Genomic DNA, 21,528 nt, shown 5'->3' with positions numbered 1-21,528 from the left:
TGAATGCAACGAAAAAAATCACTGGGCATGAAAATGAACTCGGGGAAAATGAAAAAAAAATTGAAAATTCCTGATAATTGTTTCGAATTAAGTTTATTAAATAAAGCTTAACGGAGATTAACTTATGGTTTGCTAACAGCTGCCGGTGAGTTTTAAATTGAATTAAATTAAAAAAAAAAATAAAAAAAAGATTTTAATACGAAAATTTAAAAAGAGTTTAGAAATAGAAAAACCATTTAAGAGTTTTGCTTTGTTTGTATCTTAACCTTGACCATCACTCTTTTCACATCATCGTTCGCATTTGCTTAGAGAATTAAAAATGTAATTTTTTTTTAAATTATCAGGTAGCTGGAAAAGCAATCGCTGATTTCTATTATTTATATTTCCAAAGAATAATGAATGAATGCTTGTTTATTTTCTCTTTTTTATCATTATAGCGTTTCTGCTTCAAGTTGTTAACATAGCTCAAATGATTTCTTTCCATGGCTTTTTAATATCTGGAATGAGTGAGGAATTATTCATGAGAAAATTTATGGATTTTAAGGAAAATGACCCAACTATTCCGTTAAGTCATTGTCTTGTATGCATATTAATTCGCTTATATTCCCCATCAAGTTGCATGTACTTTCCAATCAGTTGTAAGTAATATCGAGAAGGACTTGAGTTAGACTTAGACCTTTTACTATAATAGACGATTTAGCAAAAATTTCTAAATCGATTTAAACATGTTTGTCCGTGTGTCTGTCCATGTGATATTTGCTTTCATTTGAATTGAATGAATTCCTTTGATGCATTGTTACAATGAATTTTCATATAAAGGCCGAATTTTAAAAAAAAGTTACGATTTTAACACAATCAACGAAAATTAGGAATGAATCACTTTTTGAATGCCGTCCCTTTCTAATGCTCTTCATATCACAAATAATCATATAGGTTTCTGTCTTTAATGCCTGTCATCACAAGGACTCATATCAAAAGCTGTTAGTAATATATGCTGGCGAACGTAGATAAGGAGTAATAAGTTCCTTGGCAATAAAGAAATGATATGATTTTATCACAATTTCAGTCACGGTCTACTCACCTTTCACATTTTGAGCTCGCTCCCATATAATGATGCTCTATATGACAAAAAAGTTTAATTTTTTTTTTTTTTTTAACAAAAGTAAATAAAGATATCTATTAAGCAAAATGGTATAAAATATTTAGATGGTCGGCCTTGCCTGATTATAAATTTTTTAACCTGTTTTATTGTCATAAAAATCGGCGAAAATTTTTCTAATTATCTTATTTATTTTGCTTGATACCACATTCTTTTCCCAGATGAAATTTTCAAAGATGATTTAGTCAGTCGCGTTAATTTTAACAAAGCGGACAAAATCCGCAGTTGAAAAGAAATATTCACCTAACATTAACATCAAAATATAAAAAAAGAAAAAAAAAAAATGGAATCTAACAACTTAAGTCTTTAAATGCTAAGTAGAAAGAAAATAAATTTTTTTTTTTTGTTTCTTTTTCTGTTCAAAGCAACTATTTTTTTATATCATTAAAAAAAACAGCTACTAAAAGTTTTAAAATAAGTTAATTAAAAAACAAAAAAAAAAAAAGGGGTAAAAGAGAAAAATAAAAAATGTTGCCGCAAAAAATACTCATTTGTTTAATCACAATCTATCATCTATTGTTGGCTGACAATCTAAAAGGATATCAAGGGTAAAACGTTTAGCATGACATATGACTTTGTTACTAATATTTACTGAGCTGTGCTTACTTATAAGGAAGAGTTCTTTGCCCCTTACACTGTATTATAAACTTTTAAAAATAATTAATAATTATTATCATTATTATGACTTTAGCTATAGAAATAAAATTTGGAATTAAAAGTTTAAAGCACCAGCATCTAAGGCTATCTATCGGCTTTATTGAAATTTGGACCGCACTTGAGATTTGAACCCACGACCGTTGAGTGGCTTGTCGAGATTCTCTGCATTCGGCCACTCAGACGGATTTTATAAAATAATTCTTAAATCATATTCAAATTATTCGTCTGCTGGAACCTGTACTAAGTGAAAAGCAAGTAAAACCCTATAGCACATGGGCATGGGCTATACCTCTCTACATTTCCGTAACACGTTCTATGGGAAGTGGTTGAAAAGCTATCTGATCCGAACCATTTTCAGACGGACAGACAAGCTTAGATTGATTTACAAAATTATTTTGAATTGATTGGTATAATAAAAGAAGGATCCATCTTAAGTCCTTCTGAGTGTTGCATATATGCGCGTAAACTTGTAACGCAATTGGTGTAGCATTTAAAATAACAACAAATAGAAAAGTTATTTGCGTCTTAGGTCGAATCTTTTCTGATATACATCATCATACATCAAGTGTGACTATCGCTCGGACCGGCCTGTTAGCTGCACTTATAAAATACTTGTTCTGAGTTCTTCTTTAATACGATTCATTCGCTTACCACTTTCAAACCGGATATATGGCAATCAATTAAGAGTGTATTTGTTGTTAAAATCGTCAATATTTCAATAGCAGACGATAGAGAAGTTAATAGGCAGGTCTCCGTGAAACGATACAAAAGCTGTCGTTTTTGAAAAATCTAATATTATTGTGGAAGTTCCCTGAACTGAAATATAAATCTGGCATAATTCATCCTTTAATGGTGTGTAAGTGTGCAAGTTGACTGAATTGTTCATTTACAAAAGTATATTTTGCATATACATTTTTGATCAATTCATTTGTTTATCGTCGAGTAAATCGATCCCAAAGCATTTCGAAGCATCGTTCGAGGGATTTCATAATAAACAAACAAATTTGTTACATACGAGCAAGGCTGGCTTCTAAAATATCTTACATCACTATTTCTAACATAATCATTCCTTGTTGCAATGTAATAAAGTCTTACCCTTGATGACGCTGCGTATATGGGAGAGTGAATGTAAAACCGTAAGGTGACATTGTAGAAACGTGTACATACATTTTATACCACATTTATGTATTGGGTCGTCAAGGATGAAGTGCGTAGATAAGAGATTATGTGCAATGTTATGCACTAAGTATTTAATCCATTATCTTCGAAGTGCAGCCTTGACGACGTTATAGTATACCCAAGTAGTTGTTTCAGCGAATGGAAAATTTTTTTCATATAATGACTTTTCAAAATAAGGCTTCATCTGGGCATTTTTGTCATTTTCAGTAGGTTTCGTCCTGGAGCCGAAATATGTTTATCAATGTATGGCAAAAATTGCGACTTGTAGCTTGAACAAAAAAATAACTTGGCTAGATATGTGAGGAACAGAGGGACAGACATGATCAAATCGATTACATCCACACATACTTTTATATACATACATTTATATATACATATAATTAAAATATATATATAAATTCATGTATATATATATAACGCACAGTTTTCGATCAGATTGGAATCATTTTTTCGCATTATACTTTTATGCTTAGTCCTTAATATCTAAGCATGAGCACATTTAAAATTTATACTTGATTTCTTAGTAAAAATAACGCAAACTGATAGAGAAAACTTAATTTTGATAGCGAGTGCATTCTGTAATTTTCCTTAAATTTTGCATGAAAATTAATTTAATTACAATTGAGTCCAATGAGTGCATATCTATAATATTAGTTTGGGGAAAAAGAAATCCATTATTTTATTATATGAACTTCAGGACTTTATTTAACATGCTTCGGATTGTCCGATTTGGGTCAAATATGCACCGTTTTGTTGTATGATTTGTTGCCATTTTAAAGGTAACTTCAAAATGTCTCTCTTATAGAAGTCCTGGTCTCTATTTGCAAAAAACTCTGGTAGTCGATTTTCACAATCCTCCCTAGATTCCAATTTTTTATCATTAAAGAAATTTTGCAATGCAAGAAAAAGATGATAATCGCTTGGTGCCAAGTCCGGACTGTATGGCGGATGCATTAAAACTTTCCAACCAAGCTCCCGAAGTTTCTGGCGAGTCACTGTAGATGTGTGTGGCCTAGCGTTGTCCTGGTGGAACACGACACCTCTCCTGTTGGCGAATTCTGGCCATTTCTGGTCAATCGCTATCTTCAAACGGTCCAGTTGTTGACAGTAGAGATCAGAATTTAGCGTTTGGCCATATGGAAGCAACTCATAATAAATAATCCCCTTCCAGTCCCACCAAATGCATAGCAAAACCTTCCTGGCCGTTTGAGGTGCTTCACCGCTCTTTGACCACGATCGTTTTCGCACAGGGTTATCGTATGTGATCCATTTCTCATCTCAAGTCACCATCCGTTTAAGAAATGGGTCTATCTCATTCCGTTTGGCCAAGGCTTCGCAGATGGAAATTCGATCCATCATGTTTTTTTCTGTTAATTGGTGTGGCACCCAAACACTGAGCTTCTTTTTGAATCCAGCTTTGTGTAAATGGTTTAAAACTGTTTTATGGTCGATTTTTAGCTCCTGGGCGATGTTACGACTGCTAACATGCCGGTCAACTTCGATCATTTCTCCGATTTTATCGACATTTTCGACGACCGGCCTACCTGTGCGAGGTGCATCTTTAACATCAAAAATTCCTGAACGGAATCTACGAAACCAAAATTGCACATAATTGGCTGTTACAGTATCGGAACCATAAACACCATTCACAATTTTAGCCGCCTGGCTTGCATTTTCGCCTTTGTCAAAGAAAAACTGTAAAATGTACCGAATTTTCTCATTGTTCACTTCCATTTTTAACACGCTGTAACTCACAACTGAATGCACCAAATAAAAAACAGCAAAAGAATTTTTTTACTGCGAAATGTCACCTTTCCAACGAGCATAAATATGAAATTGTTTGATCGATACTTTACGAGAAATCTATCAGTGCAGCCATCTACCGAAAAAATAATGGATTTCTTTTTCCCCAAACTAATATAATAGAAAATTTACCGAAAGCCAAATGTAGCTTTCTATTTCGTTTCAAACTTATTCGCATTGAAAAAAAAAGAAGAAAAGAAAAAAACAAAAACAATTTTTAGTCTTTATGAAAAATGTAAATTATGTTTATTTTTATAAAAATCTTCCGCCTTTCAACTTCTATGCAATCAAAGCATGTGCTTTCTATTCATGTATTTTTTCGTATTAATATTTAAAAACTGAGGTCAGCGATTTACATAATAAAAATAAAAAGTAAATAGCAGTTATTTTTGTTTTGAAAGTGAATCTTCGATATCTATTTACTTTAAATTATATAACATAAGAATTTGAATTGATAATTCAGTTAGTTACTAGGGACCAACTCGTCCTTATAGTCAAGTTTTGCTTTAATAACTTCCCATCGCTGAATCAATAGCTGTAATAAACGATAGATTTACCTTAAGTTGCATACATCGGCACAATATATTTATATACTTTTGTATCGCAGCTAGTGTAGCGTATAAAAACATTTCGAATAGTTAAGAGAATCGATACGAAATTCCTTTCTGAGGTGTGAGTCTGTAAAGCGCATCGTGGTATAATCATACAGATTTTGTGAATAGTAGTAGTTTTGACATCATGATTAACCGCAAATTTGAAAATTGTTTTTATTTTTTAATGTTAATTGTTAATTTAAAAGTGCAGCAAAAAAAACAAAATTTAACTTAAACTTAAGCTAAACGTTTAAAGGCGACTCAAAGGTTCATCATACTAAGATTGGCGTATTAATGTTGACTTTCTCATAGAAGTTTCAGAAGATTTTAGTAAACGTGTTATGGAGATCGGGTTAGCTTTCAAACGTGATATGTATTCGCACCGTATTTTTATAACCCACACCATTTGTGGTATAGAGTATAATAAGCTAATGCGAACGTATGTAACACGCAGAGAGGTTTAGAGATAGACTCATCTTTTATTATACCGATCGATTCAGAATTGTAATCTGAATTGATCTAAGCCTGCCCATGTATATTTTTGTTCAATCTATATGTCGCAATTTTTGAGATATTGTGATGAAATCTGATATAGTGACGTGTTTTGGCCTAAAGACGAACGCTATTGTAGATGGTTCGGATCGGTTCACTTTTTCGACCATCCACCATATGACGGCCTACTCTGAAAAGTCTTTATATGAAAAAAAATTGTAATTTTCAAAATTTCTCGGCAAAAGTGGCTAAGTAGTGGTATGTCGGCATTCTAAATTGGCGTGAAAACTGTGGATCGGCTGGGCCGATTTTTGAATCCCCTCTCATATAGCGAAAATTGAAGTTCAGAACAGCGACAGAAAGGTATAATTTTCAATGCTTCATGATGCAAATTATATCATAATAGTAATAAAACGTAAAAAACTTATCTATTCCAAATTTGGATCATCTCGTTCCATTTTTTAGGATCCTAGGAGTTTTAATATATGGCGATGGAAAATGACCCACAATATCATAGTAATTTCCTATAAAATTGAACTCTACAAAATTTGGACCATCTAAACCTGTTTTTGGATCCTGCCCTATTGTAAGGATTAAACTTGTACTACATTAGGTTGCGTTTTGGGCCCGCTTTCCTATAAGAACGCACTTGAAAAATATTCCTTTATATAAAAACAAGATATAATTTTTATATTCTATAATAAAAATAAGAATTGTGTTAAACAATGTTCTGAAGGCTATTTAATGGTCGGCGTTGCCCGATTGTAATGTTCTTACTTGTTTAGTTATGAGCTTAAAAACTAAAATGTATTTGACCTTGTCGTTACTCAATGAAAACACATTGGAACCTATGTGTTCGAAATGTCTGAGAGAGTACTATAATTGGAATATCTTATATGCAGGAGATAGACAAAGTACAAAATGAATACTTAGCTCCTATAATTTTGTCCATCCCGCACATATACTTTTATTAATTTTAGAACAATAAATTTTAGCCGCATTGTCTTTATTTCACCAATAGCAAGAATAATATTGGAAAATAATGTCATTTGGAAGTTTGTGGGGTATTAGAGTAAACCAATTATATAACCGAACTCCAAAAAAAAAAAATGCCCAACGGAGTTATATCGTATAATTTTTGTTGCAACCTCACATAAACATTATGCGAGATTAAGTGATTAAGTGAAGTTCTCTTCCACACATACACAAACAAAATGTATGGCATATGTCGTCCAAGTAGAAATCATCTAATTTTTGCCACAAAAAAATCATTTACCATGTTCTTCTAGCGTTTTTCATTGTCGGTAGCTGTGGTGTATGGTTCATCCAAACGGTGTCTGAACAATTACTTCATATCATTTACTCTATCTCCTGTAAATGCAACAGTGCGCATAGCATATAACTGCTATAAGTGTTCACACATGACCATGCAGCAATATATGTATGTAATGTATACGTATTTATGTATGCACATATTATTTGTGATAGATGCTTAACCAAACATGTTCGTAAAACAAATATATTGTAATAATAATGCAATACAATGGAAAGAGTAAATCACGAAGAGCTCTATGTACTTTTTCAAAATTTCTTAAGTCTTGGCTAATCTGAGATATATATACCCTATACCATTTATAATAAGGATATATTAAATACGTGCAGATAGATATATGTAACATAGAGAAGGACATTTATTTTATCGATCGATTCAGTCCGTCTAATGTCCGCAGGTCAGAAATTTTACATTGCAATTTTTAACCTATTCGTGTAACACGGTAACGATCAGAAAGAGGAAGAAAAAATAGGAAGATGGCGGCTACATCCCGGCCGTTGTGTGTTCTATCGATAAGTTTTATGCCTCTATCGACTGCGCACTCACTATATCGCTGTGACCAGGGCGAACTCTATCGCATTTGAGATTTGAAACCGCGAATACTGACTTAGAAGTTGCACTTCTTACCTATTCGACCACTCAGACGGATCGATTGGATCACTTTTAACGACTAGTTTCCAATATAAAATTCTATTTGGAAAAAATCATTATCCGTTATACGATTTTGAATATTTCTCGATCAGAATTGATGAAAAATATATAAATAAATATGAAAACTTTTTATAGGCTGGGGCTATTTTTGAATCATTACACTTAAAGATGTTAACTAAGGCCTATTATAACAAGAAGGTAGAATTTCTTTTAAAGTTAATGGGTCCAAAATGAGGACTTGATCATATAAATTTACTGTGTTAGGTTTGGAGTCCTATGTAGGACTATTTTTCGAAGCTCTTCTCATACCAAATAAGCTTTCACACGAGAACAATTGTATTTAATATTTGCTATATCATAGCATAAAATATAAACGAGGAATAATCAGTTCTTGTATAAAGAATTTTATATAGAATTTTGGATTACGCTGGCTTATCTATTATTAGGCTTCCTTCCAATTTAGGGATTCGATATAAAGGAGAAGTACGCCATTTGCCTCAAGACAAAATTAATTTTTGATACGTTTTACAGGAGAAACGATATCGGGTATCTAATAAAGAGTATTGCTCGATGATAATTTAGTTAACTTGCTGAAACTAAATTGAGAGAAGTAACAATAACAAATAAAAAACATTATAGTCGAATAAGATCGTTCATTAAATACCGTACAACATATCACTTAATGCAATTCATTTATTTCCGCGACAAAACACTAAAAGCATGCATACATACAACCATGTTTGAAGTCAGTTAGGTTCAGTGATATTTATTGATAAATTTTAAAAATTGCAATTTTTTTCATACAAAGAATTTTCTAATATAAGCCATTATAAGGAAAGTGGTTCGATTCAGTTGAATTTGAATAGCGCTCGTCCTTCGATCAGGAGAAGTTCGTGCATCAAATTTCGCCAGAATAAAAAAATACATGGACAACCATTAGACGAGCCAGACGAGCGTAAATCGTTTAAGGAAATGATTCTCCCTCAACTCCGTTCCGGACGTTATATATATCCCCTTTAACTTAATATATCCTTAGCCCACCAGTGATTTTGGGCATGTGACGTGTGATTGGCCATTTTCAAACCAATCTAACATTACATTTATACCCATACATATACATTATATATAGATAATTCACGTAATAGAAGAAGAGCAATTTGAACTTTCTGAAAAAGCCTTATCTATACATGTATATATATCTTATCGTTTTTCATCTACTTTCATTGGAAAGTATAACTATTAAACTCCGTGGCCATTCAAGGGCTTGCTTTTTGTAAGAATCTTTACCTGGGCTGGGGTAAAAAACATAGTCCTCAACGTGGTCTAATTATTGTTTTTAGTCCAATTGTTATCTTGACCAAATTTTTACGATCATGAATTATTAAAAACTAAACTTGGCTACAGTAGTTCTAGAAATTGTCCCATCCGAGTTAAATTTTTCACATGACTTCTTCAAAATTAACGATAAGCTGTTATATGATGAGTACTCGTCAAAATTGCCCCATCTAATCCGTTTTCAATAGGATTCATCCTTGGGCCGAAACACATTGGTTTGGTAAATTTCGGTGAAAAAAAAAATTATTGGTTGAATACACCATAGATGGACTGCTATCGGACGGACGGGCTCACGGAAACTCTGCGTATTCTCCTCTACAAGAACAAGTGGTATAGGGTATGAAAACACTTAACCCCGAAACGTAAATTATCTCGTTAAAATTGAAGGGACAGACAGAAACGTAACTTGCTTTTGTGGTTTGCACGTTTATATAATATGTAAACAAAAATATTAATCACTTGATAATTTGTATGCAATATAAACGTCAATGATTTCAAGTGAGATGACTTGATGAAATTACTATAATCACGTTCAATATAAATGCGATATGCCCATTAGGGCTGTCAATTAAATCAAACACATTCTAAAAATGTAAAAAATTATTTTTCGTAATTTCCAGTTATAATAAATATACAATAACGTACGACGATGAGGAAACTTTTCGTTACCTCTTGGATCTACAGGAGAATGATACTAATGTGAATTTTTGGTCATTGGAAAGTAATATGTCGATCGCTGTGATAAAACCTGCTAGGCAACAAATGTTTGAAGAATACTTGAATGGATTGAATGCAAAATTTAAAAGTCGAGCTTTACTGGACGAAATGTAAGTTCTACGATTCCGGATTAAAATCGGTTTACATTTATAATTTATTTTATCTATTTTATTAACATCACTGGCTAGCAAAGAGTCATTTTGTTTACATCGATTTAAATGATAACTCGAGTCTCATTTCATAACAGTGCGTCTGATTTGAAAATTTCGTAAGCTTCATTACTTGAAATTTGAAGATTTACTAATATGTGCATCGTTCAATTTGCATATATTTATGATTATATGAAAATCTAATGATATCTTATCTCACTTGGTTATCAACAGAATTATTTGATTTCATGTATATGTATATTATTTTAAGCAATGATGGTGTTGGGTATAAAATTTATTTTACATAGGGCATATAGATGTTTTAGTTAATTTAATTAATTTTAATTTTTTTACAAAGAGCTTCTCTAAATTTCTCCACTCCGGCAGAGTCAAATACGGATAACGTAGAATTTGAGAAATTTCGTTCCAAAAGACAAGCACGCGGATTCTTTGCACACTATCCCAGATATAAGGAGGTATGTCGTATATTGGAATATATGCGAATATTGAGAACACGAGCATTTATTTATTATATTTACTTTGCTCTTAGATTTTAAATTATATGAGTATTTTAGCAACACGTTACCCACAAAATTGCCGCTATGAGTCGTTGGGTCGATCATTTGAAGGTCGTCACATTGCTGCTCTTTCCATATATCGGAATAATCGTATACGTGACCGCCGCGTTGTTTATATACAAGGCGGAGCGCACGGCCGGGAATGGATTGCGCCGCTGACCGTGTTATATCTTGCCAATGAGATATTAGGGAATCTGAAAACTTTTGAAAGATATTTAAAGGATGTGGAAATATATTTGGTGCCTTTGGTTAACCCAGATGGTTATGAATATTCACACACTTCGGTATGATTAACTCTATAGAGTGAGAGAGAATGAGAAAGAGATTAAGAGAGTGTGAGAGAGAGATAGAAGGCTAATTTAGCATTAATATAATGAAAGATTCTTTTTTGAAAGGATCGCTTTTGGCGGAAAAATCGTCGTCAATATCCCGGCCGCTCTTGTGTTGGTGTAGATATTAATCGAAATTTCGCTAATAATTGGAACCGTCGTGGTGCTAGTTCTAATGTACGTTAAATATTCTTAGAAAAATTGTATTTTAATAAAGGCAACCGACCGCTTTCAGCTTTGTTCAGAGGTATTTGCTGGCATCGCGCCTGCCTCCGAATCTGAAACATCGGCAGTTGTTCGCTATCTTGAGCATAATCGTAATCGTGTTAAATTGAGTATTGATGTTCATTCATACGGTAAATTTATTTTCTATCCTTATGGCTATTCTAGGTAAGAAAATTTATGCGGAAATTAACCGATTATTCACTTAATCAGTTTACTAATTGACATGATTTCTAGAACTGCTTATGCCGATACTCGGAATTTTTTGCATGGAGTAGCCACACGTGCTGCTTCGCAAATAGCAAAGTATCGCGGTACTCTTTATAGGGTAGGAACATCCGCTAATATTCTGTATGAAGCTTCTGGTGGTTTGGATGATTTTGCCTATGGGAATCTGGGGATACCCATGTCTTTCACTTTGGAATTGCCGGGCGAAAATTTTCATGTACCTATCACCGATATTCCGGATGTTTGTAAAGAAACTTTTGCAGGCTTTATCGAACTTATCAGACATGCAACTTTCTTCTAATTAATTCATTGTGGCGATAGACCCTCATCTATAGGTGTGTAAGGAGTTGAAAATTTCGTCGCTTTAACTTTATAATAAATAATAAAAGTGTAACAAATTTTTTTTAAATAAATATTTTAGATTACGAAAAATGGGCGAAGTGAAGCCTTCTTTGTATTTGTCAAATAATTTCGCTAAAGTTTAATTCAATTTTGCATATCTTCAAAACGATTTTTCTCAAAACGAACCACGTCTTTTCCTACGGAAAGGTGCTATTAGGATTCGCTCGCGAAATCCTCAGGATTTCCCACAAAAAGTTTATGTACATGTTATTCCTTAGCAATGAGCAATGAATAACAGAAAAATTGATTGATCAAACTTGGAAATTCTAAACTTGTGGATTCTAAAAATGCCAGTTCATCCGTATGAGTAGCCTAGTACGTAAGAACCGTGACTATCAAGTGAATGAACATGAGTTCAAATCGTAAGCGCGATAAACTCTACTTTCTCTACAGCTGCAGTGACTGCCTAGTCGGTAAAGACATAGTATACATGCGCTAGGCTGATGCCATCCCTCTATGCCTTCCCTATCTCCCTCACTATTTCCGCACTATCACCAAGTCAAATAAATAAGGCGCATATTCTAAGTTGACCTAAAAAGTTGACCTGTTTGCTGTATTGCTACAGTAATGCATGTAAGATGCTGTGTTCTATTATAGGTAAATAAAGATGACTCAGAAGTCTCAGATTTCGATAGTTGAGTGCATGATGGATGATGCATATGAATGCATCGTTTATAAGTTCTTTTGCCTATGCTGCAGGTGTACTTATATTCACAAGCATAAGAACGACGTTTATTTAAACAATCCCTAATCATATCCTATCAAATGTTTGTTAATTTAACAAACAAATTAACAAAGGTATATAACAAAAGTGTATTTAAGGTGAAAATGTGGTTTCTTCTATAAACATTTCCATTTAGCTAAAGGCGGTGTTAATACCAGGGCATTAAATTAAGTATATTCTTTAAAACACAGTTCAGAAGGGTAGATTACTGTAGTATCCTTAATAAAAAAAGGGAGGGGATTTTTTTGACAAGTTTCTTTCAATGGAAGGCAAAGTAGCAGTATAATGATATTTGAGAAGGTTATTGAGCATTTCTTTCAGTAGCAGAAAAAAAAACAAGTAAGAAAATTATATCCGGTTGTGACCGATCCGTGATCCTAAAGAAAACGGAAAATAATTTTAATCTTTCTGTTCTATAACATTGAATGTTGTAGCTGATTTTTTCTATTTGCGGAATAGAAGTGGAAATTCATATAGGGTATATTCGCATGAGTAGCCGAGTGGTCAAAGGATCGCGACTAGCAGTTCAATGCTGGGTGGGTTCAAATCTCAAAACAGGTGAGCATATGATTTAAATTCATGCTTTGTAAATTTATTTACAAAATATGTAGACAATAAATAAATAAATAAATTTTGTCTTCTTCTTTTTCTTGTATAAAATTAGGCGTGTTCTTTGAAAAGTTTGGAAGCTTTTAAAATTTTCTTGCAAGTTTGTGGGTGATAACTTCATTTTTGCAGAATAACTCATTATTGAAGAATGCTTACCTCCGATATTAAACGATGAACGAACGGACTTGCCTACGTGTATTCCGCATTTGACTCTGGCCAAAAATTTATGGGATTTTTGAAGCTTGCTTCTATTGCATTATAAAAATTTTGAAAAACAAAAAAACGGAAATTATGACACACTGTAAGATGGAGTAGGCGTGGCTGATTTTTTCCATTTTTATACAGGTACTACAGCATCGCCCATAGAATATACATTCAAATCTCTGGAGATTTGTTTGCTGTAATTCATAATTAATGAGCAAATAACAATTTTTTGCAAAACAGAGATGACTTCACTTAACGCGGTATCGTAGGCATGTAGTTCGATCGAATTGGAACATTTTCAATACCAAGTTGCGTGCAAGAACTAGCAATGTTTCTATCAAATTTGAAGTCGATAGGTTTATTTTTGCGGCCAGGAGATTGTTTAAAATAAAAATTACGCAGACAGACAGATGGACATACTTAAACCGATTTAGAATTTGTTGCTACTCAAGAATATACATACTTTGCAGCGGCTCCGAAGCTTTCTTCATTGCGTTGCAAACGTTTTGACAAAATTAATATACCCCTCATCCTTTGGCGGTGGGCATAAAAACGTTTTATATGGTAATATATTAATATAACAAATAAATTAATATTAAATTTAGTTGTAAAAATAGATATGTAGTCGATAATAAGACACAACAATAAATGTTGTTTTGTTTTTTGTTTATATACGAAAAATGAGTATTCGTGCGTTGTATTGAAACTTAAAGGCGATTAAAGCGATAAATAAAGTCACAAGTCCATACTAATGCTTATCAATCATAATGCGACATAGTTTTAATTAATTTCGAATACTTACTTCCCGAAAGTTCGTCATTGGTAAGTTGAAAATTATCAATGATTAAAATTTATAAATGATTAGATATCCGCGAAGCCAAATATTATTAACTATTTTCAGAGAAACTGAGTTTCTGATTTTAAAAATTTGCAAAAAAAAACTTGCGAATGCAATTTTTGAATTTTTTGAATTATTGTGAAACCTTTTCAATTTTATTGATTACGAAAGGATATGTTGAGTTTGATCGTAACTATTCTATCTTATCACTAACTGATGAGCATGAATGTAACATGAAATAGATTTTTTATTACATCGGCATAGAATGCGCTCGCGCGCGCGTGTGTGCCTGTTTGTGTGTCTGTGTGTGTGTGCGTGTGTGTAATTTTCCTTTTTGAATTGGAAAACCATCAATTGGCTCCCATCAGGGTAATGCGGGACTTTAACCCGCTAAAAACCATCCCTCCTATTCCCTATCATGTGGCATGGCCGTTTAGGTATACCTTCACAGGTAGGGTAGCCCTTTAGGCACTACTTAAAAACCTACGTTGACGCTCGTCGTGTCTTTGTTTTCTCATAAAGTTTCTGCGACGAACGCTTCTACCGCCTTCCATGTTTTCAGGTCGTGCAACATATTTGTCACAACATTGTCTCGCGAGAGGTGACACTCCAGTTTTCGTCTGTAGTGTCTATCGTTCGTTATGATATTTCGAACAGACAAAGAAAACATGTTCAGCGTTTTCGATGCACACACAAAAACTGCAGAATAGGTCCTGCTCTATTTTAAACCTAAACAGATATGATCTAAAGCAACCATGGCCGCTAATTAGCTATGTCCATCTCACCATATGGCTTATTCACTAAGGGCCGCAAATCTGCTATGAGCCGGTGCGTCCATCTACCCTTACACGCTCTGCTGTAATGCTCCTCCCAATCTTCTACCAGCTGCTGTTTTGCTGGGTGCTTAGCCACTTCAGCCGACATTCTGTGAAATTCAGCCCTATGTATACCTTCTTCAGCTCGCAAGTCGATTGGTATCATGCCAGCAATAACCAAACCCGCAACTTCCGACCCTGTCCGAAATGCGGCGCACACCTTGTGTGTGTATATGGGGTAATGCTTGACATGTAAGCGCAAAATTATGACTCAGTTTGTCAAATTTATTTATAAATGATGGATTAATTTATTGAGATCAATTTTTTTAAAACTAAAATGGCGCTGCAGCTGCTGAAACAAAAAAAAAAAGGGATGTGGTTCAATTCTGAACCAATTGAATTTAGTCTCAAGTTAAACACGTAGGGTTTTCGTTGTTTTTCGCCAGAGAAAAACACGTAAGAAAATTATATTCGGTTGCAATCGAGTCGTTTATAGCCATCACCGTTAATCGATAGAAGATTAAACAATTTCCATACTTCATAATATTGGAGGAGAGTAGCCGATTGGTTATGTTTTTATAAAATAATTTTGTGGAAACTAAGATCGTGTATCTGTTTTAGTTTATGAGTAATGACGAAGAGACACGCAACGCAAAGGTATTCTTAGTTTTGGTTTTATAGGCCTGTGGGCCTTGTAAGCGTGTTCTTTGATCTGTTTGGACCAATTTTGAACTCCTTTGTAAATTTGTAGGCAATATCTTCTTTTTTGCAAACGGGAAAATGTGTACCACAGGCACAACACAGTTTGGTAGACAGGCGGATGGACGTACGAAAGGACGGACATGGTTAGGTGAATGCTGAATTTGAAATCAGACGAGAATTTATATACTTTATCGGGGTTTTGAAGATTGTTTCTGCGTGTTAAGAAGGGATGGAAAAAATTTAAATTTTTATACACTATAATGTTGGGCAGGCGCGGTCAAGTTTTCTCATATTTTTATACAGATGCTACAGCCTCATCCATACAATATACGCCCAAATTGTTGCATATTTATCCGTTGTATTTGACGAGTAATGAGCGAAAATCGAATCTATTAACCAGATTATTATTTTATTTGAAAAAGAGAAGTGTTCTCAGCTTACATCGTACCGTAGGCGTGTGTTTTAACCGCTTTGGTCTATTTTCAATACCATTTTTGCTAAACTTGAATTTAATAACCTAATTTTTGCGCAGAGGGGTATGTTTACAACAGACATTACAGAGATGAACAGACGATCGGACGGACAAAGAACAGACGGACAGAGTTTGAAGCGGAATAAAAATATATATACTTTGTATGGTCTCTGAAGCTTGCTTCTGGGCGTTGCGGAATGTTTTGATAAATGAATATACCGCTCGTCCTTCGGTGACGGGTATAAAAATTGAACCTTGTGTGTTCGTGAAAACGTTGGAGGAGAGAGATTTAAAGAGATAGAGTGAGATGGAGATAGAGGCGGAGAGAGAGAGAGAGAGAGAGAGAGAGAGACCCTTACAAAATTGTACCATTCAATCTAAATTATTCACTTCCATTACGTATGCTAGGATAATAACGATTGTCTCTCCTTTGTCGAGAAATATTTAAAATTGAAATATTAAATTGATTATTGAAAGCTGAAGTAAAATTTTTAATATTTCAATATGTCTTCAAGGAACTTTTCATTTACGCATAATATACTTCCATTTAGAGTAACTTTTAAAAATTTCATATATCTATCTTATTTATTTCCTAAAATATTAGTTGTTTCTGATTTAACTTAAGACTTTCAAAGACGCTAAGGCAAAGTGAATAAATGTTTCGAGTCCAAAAATTTCGTCTAGATGATATATATAAAATTAAATAAGAGCTCAAGTTATCGCAGGCAACTAAGAAATTTATTTACAAAACATTTTAATATTTTTCGATAACCTTTTCAGCCATGGCTTTAATGCCAATCCAAGTCTCTTCGACGTAGGGTTGTATTTGATCTGGAGAAGGATCGAAACCGCTACCACCTGCGGGCAATTCCATGGTAATCGCAATAGGGATTTTAGCTTCAGCGTAAGCATAATCATCACTACCACCGGCAGCAGCATATAAGACATTGGTCGATGAACCGACAGTGTATTGGCTTCCAGTGGCCTTCTTAATAGCTGAAGCACCAGCTTGGGCAACTTCGTCGATATCTCTCCAGGTTTCAGGCAATTCACTGTACATATAAAAAGCGATAGAAATGCAATAATTTTTTCTCTATGATTATTAATGCATTACTTACGAAGTCCAGCCCCAAGGATATAGAAGATAACTGCCGTAGGAGTGCAGAGTTAAATACATTTTAGCGCGACCTTTCAAGGTAAGCATTAAATCACGAAGAGCTCTGGTTTCTGGTTCAGAGAATGCAGTGGGGCCTTTAAAGGTATCGGCACAAGATACTGCTGAAGCACCAACTTCACCCCAATGATAATCAAAGTTACGATTACCATCAGTACCGAAGCATTTTCCATCTATAGGTCGACGAGTTTTACGCCACATACGCGAATTTGTATGCGTATATTCATAGCCATCAGGATTGACTACGGGCAAAATAATCCAATCGTATTCTTTTAATAGGTTCGAGTTTTTCTCGAAATTTTCGACCAACTGATGTATAATATATATGGTCGCAGCTGGAGCAATCCATTCGCGGGCATGAATACCGCCATCGACAAGTATCGCTTTTTTCTTATGCGAAAGGTCACCGTCCGTAATGGTAATGGCTTTCATATCGCGATTTTCATAAGATTTCCCAATTGTTTTAACGCTAACGCGATTAGGATAAGCTTTAGCCAATTCGTCAAGGTAAGCGTTTATCGCCCCAAAGCGTTGAAAATTAGAAAAACTAATACGCGAACTTCGACCTAGGGCAGCACGTAAAAAGTTATTTTGTAAACGCTCGATTTCCAATGTTTGCCCAATATCTTCATTAATAACATTGTAATCAATTCCGAATTTATTTAAAGTGGTCTCGAATTCCATTTGGTCCTTTGGCTGTACCATGACTCGTGCTGGCTTGCCAATTATCTTAGGTAAGTCGAAGAAATCATAATCGTCGTTGCCTGACAATCTAAAGATCACCTCCTTTTCAAAATCATTTTTCGCATCAATATCGTAAACTTTGTAACTATAATCAAATATAATACAAAGTATACATGAAATTAAACGCGACATTAATTAAATATGAAAAAAAAAAAAATTTTTTTTTTTTTTGTTTTTTTTTTCATTTCAAAATATTTACCCCAAATAGGAGTCGGCTTTCGATAAAGCAATACCACAGAGTAAAAGACTTAAAATAATTTTTAAGTACATCTTGAATTTTTGCCTCTTCTATTATATATATTTATTAACGCGTTAATGCATTGACTGCTACCAGTCATATAAAAAATTCTTGCTATTAGTTTTTCTTTTTATTATGAAATTATTTAAGTACTCGACTACCCTTAATTTCTTATCTAACCAATAACGATAGTAGTGGCTTGTGCTTATGCTTACAAATCACGGTTTGTTTATTTACGTTACGGGTGTTAAGCGTTTTGATTGATAGTGCTTCTCACTGACGTCGATCGTGATGGATTTATGGTTTCCGTACTCTTCACATATATGCAATATCAAAATATATAATTACAAGTGAAGAAAAATTCGGACGTTACGAGTGTATTACATGTATATCTACGTATTAGAAATATATATATATATATATATATATATATATATAAATGAAATATATCGTCTTATTTTCTTGTGCTTTATTTCGATTCTTTTAATTATATGCAATAAATTACATTTTTTTTTGTCAAATTTCATAGACAAATGAAAAAAAAAAAAAAAAAAAAAAAAATGACAGATAATATTAATTTATTTCCAAGTTGATCAATATGAAAATATTCTAGCAGTGTATGATGTTTATCTATAAGATTAGTCAACAATTTCTCAATAATAACGTAATGGCCAATATAAATAATTCAGTCACAAATGAAGCAAAATTTTCATTATCAAAATTAGGTTTACGCTCGTTATCTTTAATGGGTTATAATAATCAGGACTGTTGCGGAATGCCTTCTATTGATTTATCAAATGTCAAGTAATAGCGAAACCATTATTTTATCGCAATTAGTTGTACATTCATTTAACTTAATTTTTGCATTATTTGCTAAATGTAAAAGTTTCGTCATTTTCTTCTGCTTCTTCTTATGTAAACATTCAGTTTTTTAACTCCTAATTTTGTGGGTTAGAAATTAGGAAATTGAAGCAAGAGATTACAAAATCGGCATTTTTATCGGGCATATGGGTCACTGGAGTGGATGTGGATGCAAATGTGCAAACTCAACAGTTTTTTTTTTATCAAAAAACGGGGTCTTGTTGGCCTCTGTTTTAACAATTAATATACACGATGGCATCTTGTTTTCTTTTCCTAATTGGCTAAAGACTCCGTAGAATATCAACAAAAAAGATAAACAAAAAGGTGAAATTTTAATTGATTCCAAAAGTGCAGTTTTTGTGGTCGACTTCAATCGTCGAGCTCTGTTATAAGTCTTTTCAGTAAACGGGATATCTTGGCATTTGAAGATCGAAGACAAAAAGAGTTTAAATTTAACCTTGTTACGCCCATACATGTGTTTAAAAGTCATTAAATCAATTGTGGTATGTGCGGAGCTTAACTTATCGTACCGCTGGCTTCTTCCCTAGAAACAATGGTCATTCGATTTTGTGGTGTGTTCTGCGAAACAAAGATTGATTGAGTTGTAGAAGCTGCTATGATCAGTGCTCTTCACTTTCTTCTTTACAAGTGTGAACATTTTTTTCTATGTAACGGGTATATAAATAAGTTCTCTGCGTTGTTTCCATTCAAAAAAATGATTAAAAAAATAATAGTTAATCGACCCGTAAAATAAAAGATACATTTATCTCAAGTTCTTCTGGATATTGCACCACAAGTGGTATAGGGTATATTAAGGTTAATTATAGTGAACACAAAACGATATTATTGCTTAACACATTTCTTGCATCATATGTGTTGGCGAACGAAATATGATGGGACTGTGAGAAAATCTAATGATTTTTATGATTGTAAGCTTGTCAACAGAGTGATTAGAACAATTTTCATCTCCTATTTTTACATGAGTCTTGTATGCGTTTTGCAAAAATAGAGGAAGAGGACACAAAGAGGATAGAGCTAGTGTAAGTTTTACTTGGGAGAAATGCGGGGAAGACCATTCAGGTGGGCAGTTGCAAAAGTGAGGTGAGCACAGCTTTATAGAGAACAAGCACTCGCTTGAAGACTTGATTGATGTAAAAATTTCTTTATGTCCGTGAAAAAGTTGCCATAGAACCCCCTATGCATATGCATGCTCGAGACCCTGAAAAGTTTTGAACACATTTTGCGCATCTATTAGGCTGCAATCTTTTCTTTGCACGCAGGCGAAAGGATCTGATCAAGACCTGAGAGCTATGGACCACACGTGCGAATCTTACAGCAATGATGTAAATCCTTACCTAAGTGTTTCGACACCTCCAACACATATTCTATTCAATGGATGGCATTTTGTATTCTCATGCTCAGAATATCACCGGAGAAAAGGGCATATTCACCACACTTCTCGTAGAGTAAGAGAAATTACTGCGCTCCCGTGGCTCTGACGTTTATTATTGTTGATCGATCCCATTCGGACGTTTAATTGAAGGTATCACTATACAATAATAATGGTAGTGTTTATATATTCATTAATTAGGTTCTACAGGCTATTTTATTAAAAAATGGAGTGATTTTCACAAGCACAGGCTTACATAAATATTGCCTATGGGTGTTGCTGCCACATACATATCATAGTTGCGAAGTAAATTGATACGTGTTTCGAATGGTGTTATGTCTTGAGTAGCAGTTGTATGTTCACAATGAAGTATATGTATTCTCCGATTTCGAAACGCCTTTACAACAACAAAAATGAAAGCTTACATCAAGTGTTTCGAGTTAAGTCGAGTATGTTTTGCTTGCTGTTTTAATATCGTTTCCTTTAAATATAACTAATTGACTAATTAACTAATTAACTAGAAATTATATTCCATTTAAAAAAAAAAAAACGAATATTCATGCTTTGTAGATAGTGAAAATATATAAATTGGTTTATTGCATGAAAATATTTATGTGACCTCACTAAGTATGCGATCAAGTTTTTGAACTTTGGACGCTGCGGTTTACAGAGACAAGCTGGCTCCCTTAGGCGGCTCTTATGATTCGCAACTTGACTAAGCTTAACTAGCCAGCATTCACGATAGCCTTTTGTTGTTGTTGTTTTTGTTTTATCGTCATTCATAACTGCTTTACTGCTTTAATTTCTTGATTAATTTAAAGATATGGCACTATTGATTAAAAACATTTAACAGGTGCTGAAATAAATAAGTCAAATAAATTAAATAAATTCGTATAAATAAACGAAAATATACAAAATAGCTTAGATATA

At 33.6% G+C, this 21,528-nt stretch overlaps 2 protein-coding genes across 2 annotated transcripts; one reads left to right on the top strand and one right to left on the bottom strand.

The window, feature by feature from the left end:
- Window positions 1-1,624: 1,624 nt before the first annotated feature.
- On the top strand, window positions 1,625-11,790 carry LOC119631838 (carboxypeptidase B). The gene is made up of 7 exons (XM_038024363.1): window positions 1,625-1,707; window positions 9,823-10,029; window positions 10,427-10,544; window positions 10,619-10,930; window positions 11,042-11,152; window positions 11,211-11,365; window positions 11,435-11,790. The coding sequence occupies exons 1-7, from the start codon at window positions 1,628-1,630 to the stop codon at window positions 11,724-11,726; spliced, it is 1,275 nt and encodes a 424-aa protein (XP_037880291.1). The 5' UTR covers window positions 1,625-1,627; the 3' UTR covers window positions 11,727-11,790.
- Window positions 11,791-16,907: 5,117 nt separating this feature from the next.
- On the bottom strand, window positions 16,908-18,379 carry LOC119631281 (carboxypeptidase B-like). The gene is made up of 3 exons (XM_038023348.1): window positions 18,309-18,379; window positions 17,310-18,194; window positions 16,908-17,243 (listed from the first exon to the last, which is right to left on the bottom strand). Exons 1-3 carry the CDS (start codon window positions 18,377-18,379, stop codon window positions 16,946-16,948), a joined length of 1,254 nt encoding a protein of 417 aa, XP_037879276.1. The 3' UTR covers window positions 16,908-16,945.
- Between the last annotated feature and the right edge of the window lie 3,149 nt (window positions 18,380-21,528).

The sequence above is a fragment of the Glossina fuscipes genome, unplaced genomic scaffold, assembly GCF_014805625.2.
Source record: "Glossina fuscipes isolate IAEA_lab_2018 unplaced genomic scaffold, Yale_Gfus_2 1, whole genome shotgun sequence".
Lineage (NCBI taxonomy): Eukaryota > Metazoa > Arthropoda > Insecta > Diptera > Glossinidae > Glossina > Glossina fuscipes.
This window is presented reverse-complemented; position numbering and strand designations above follow the sequence as displayed.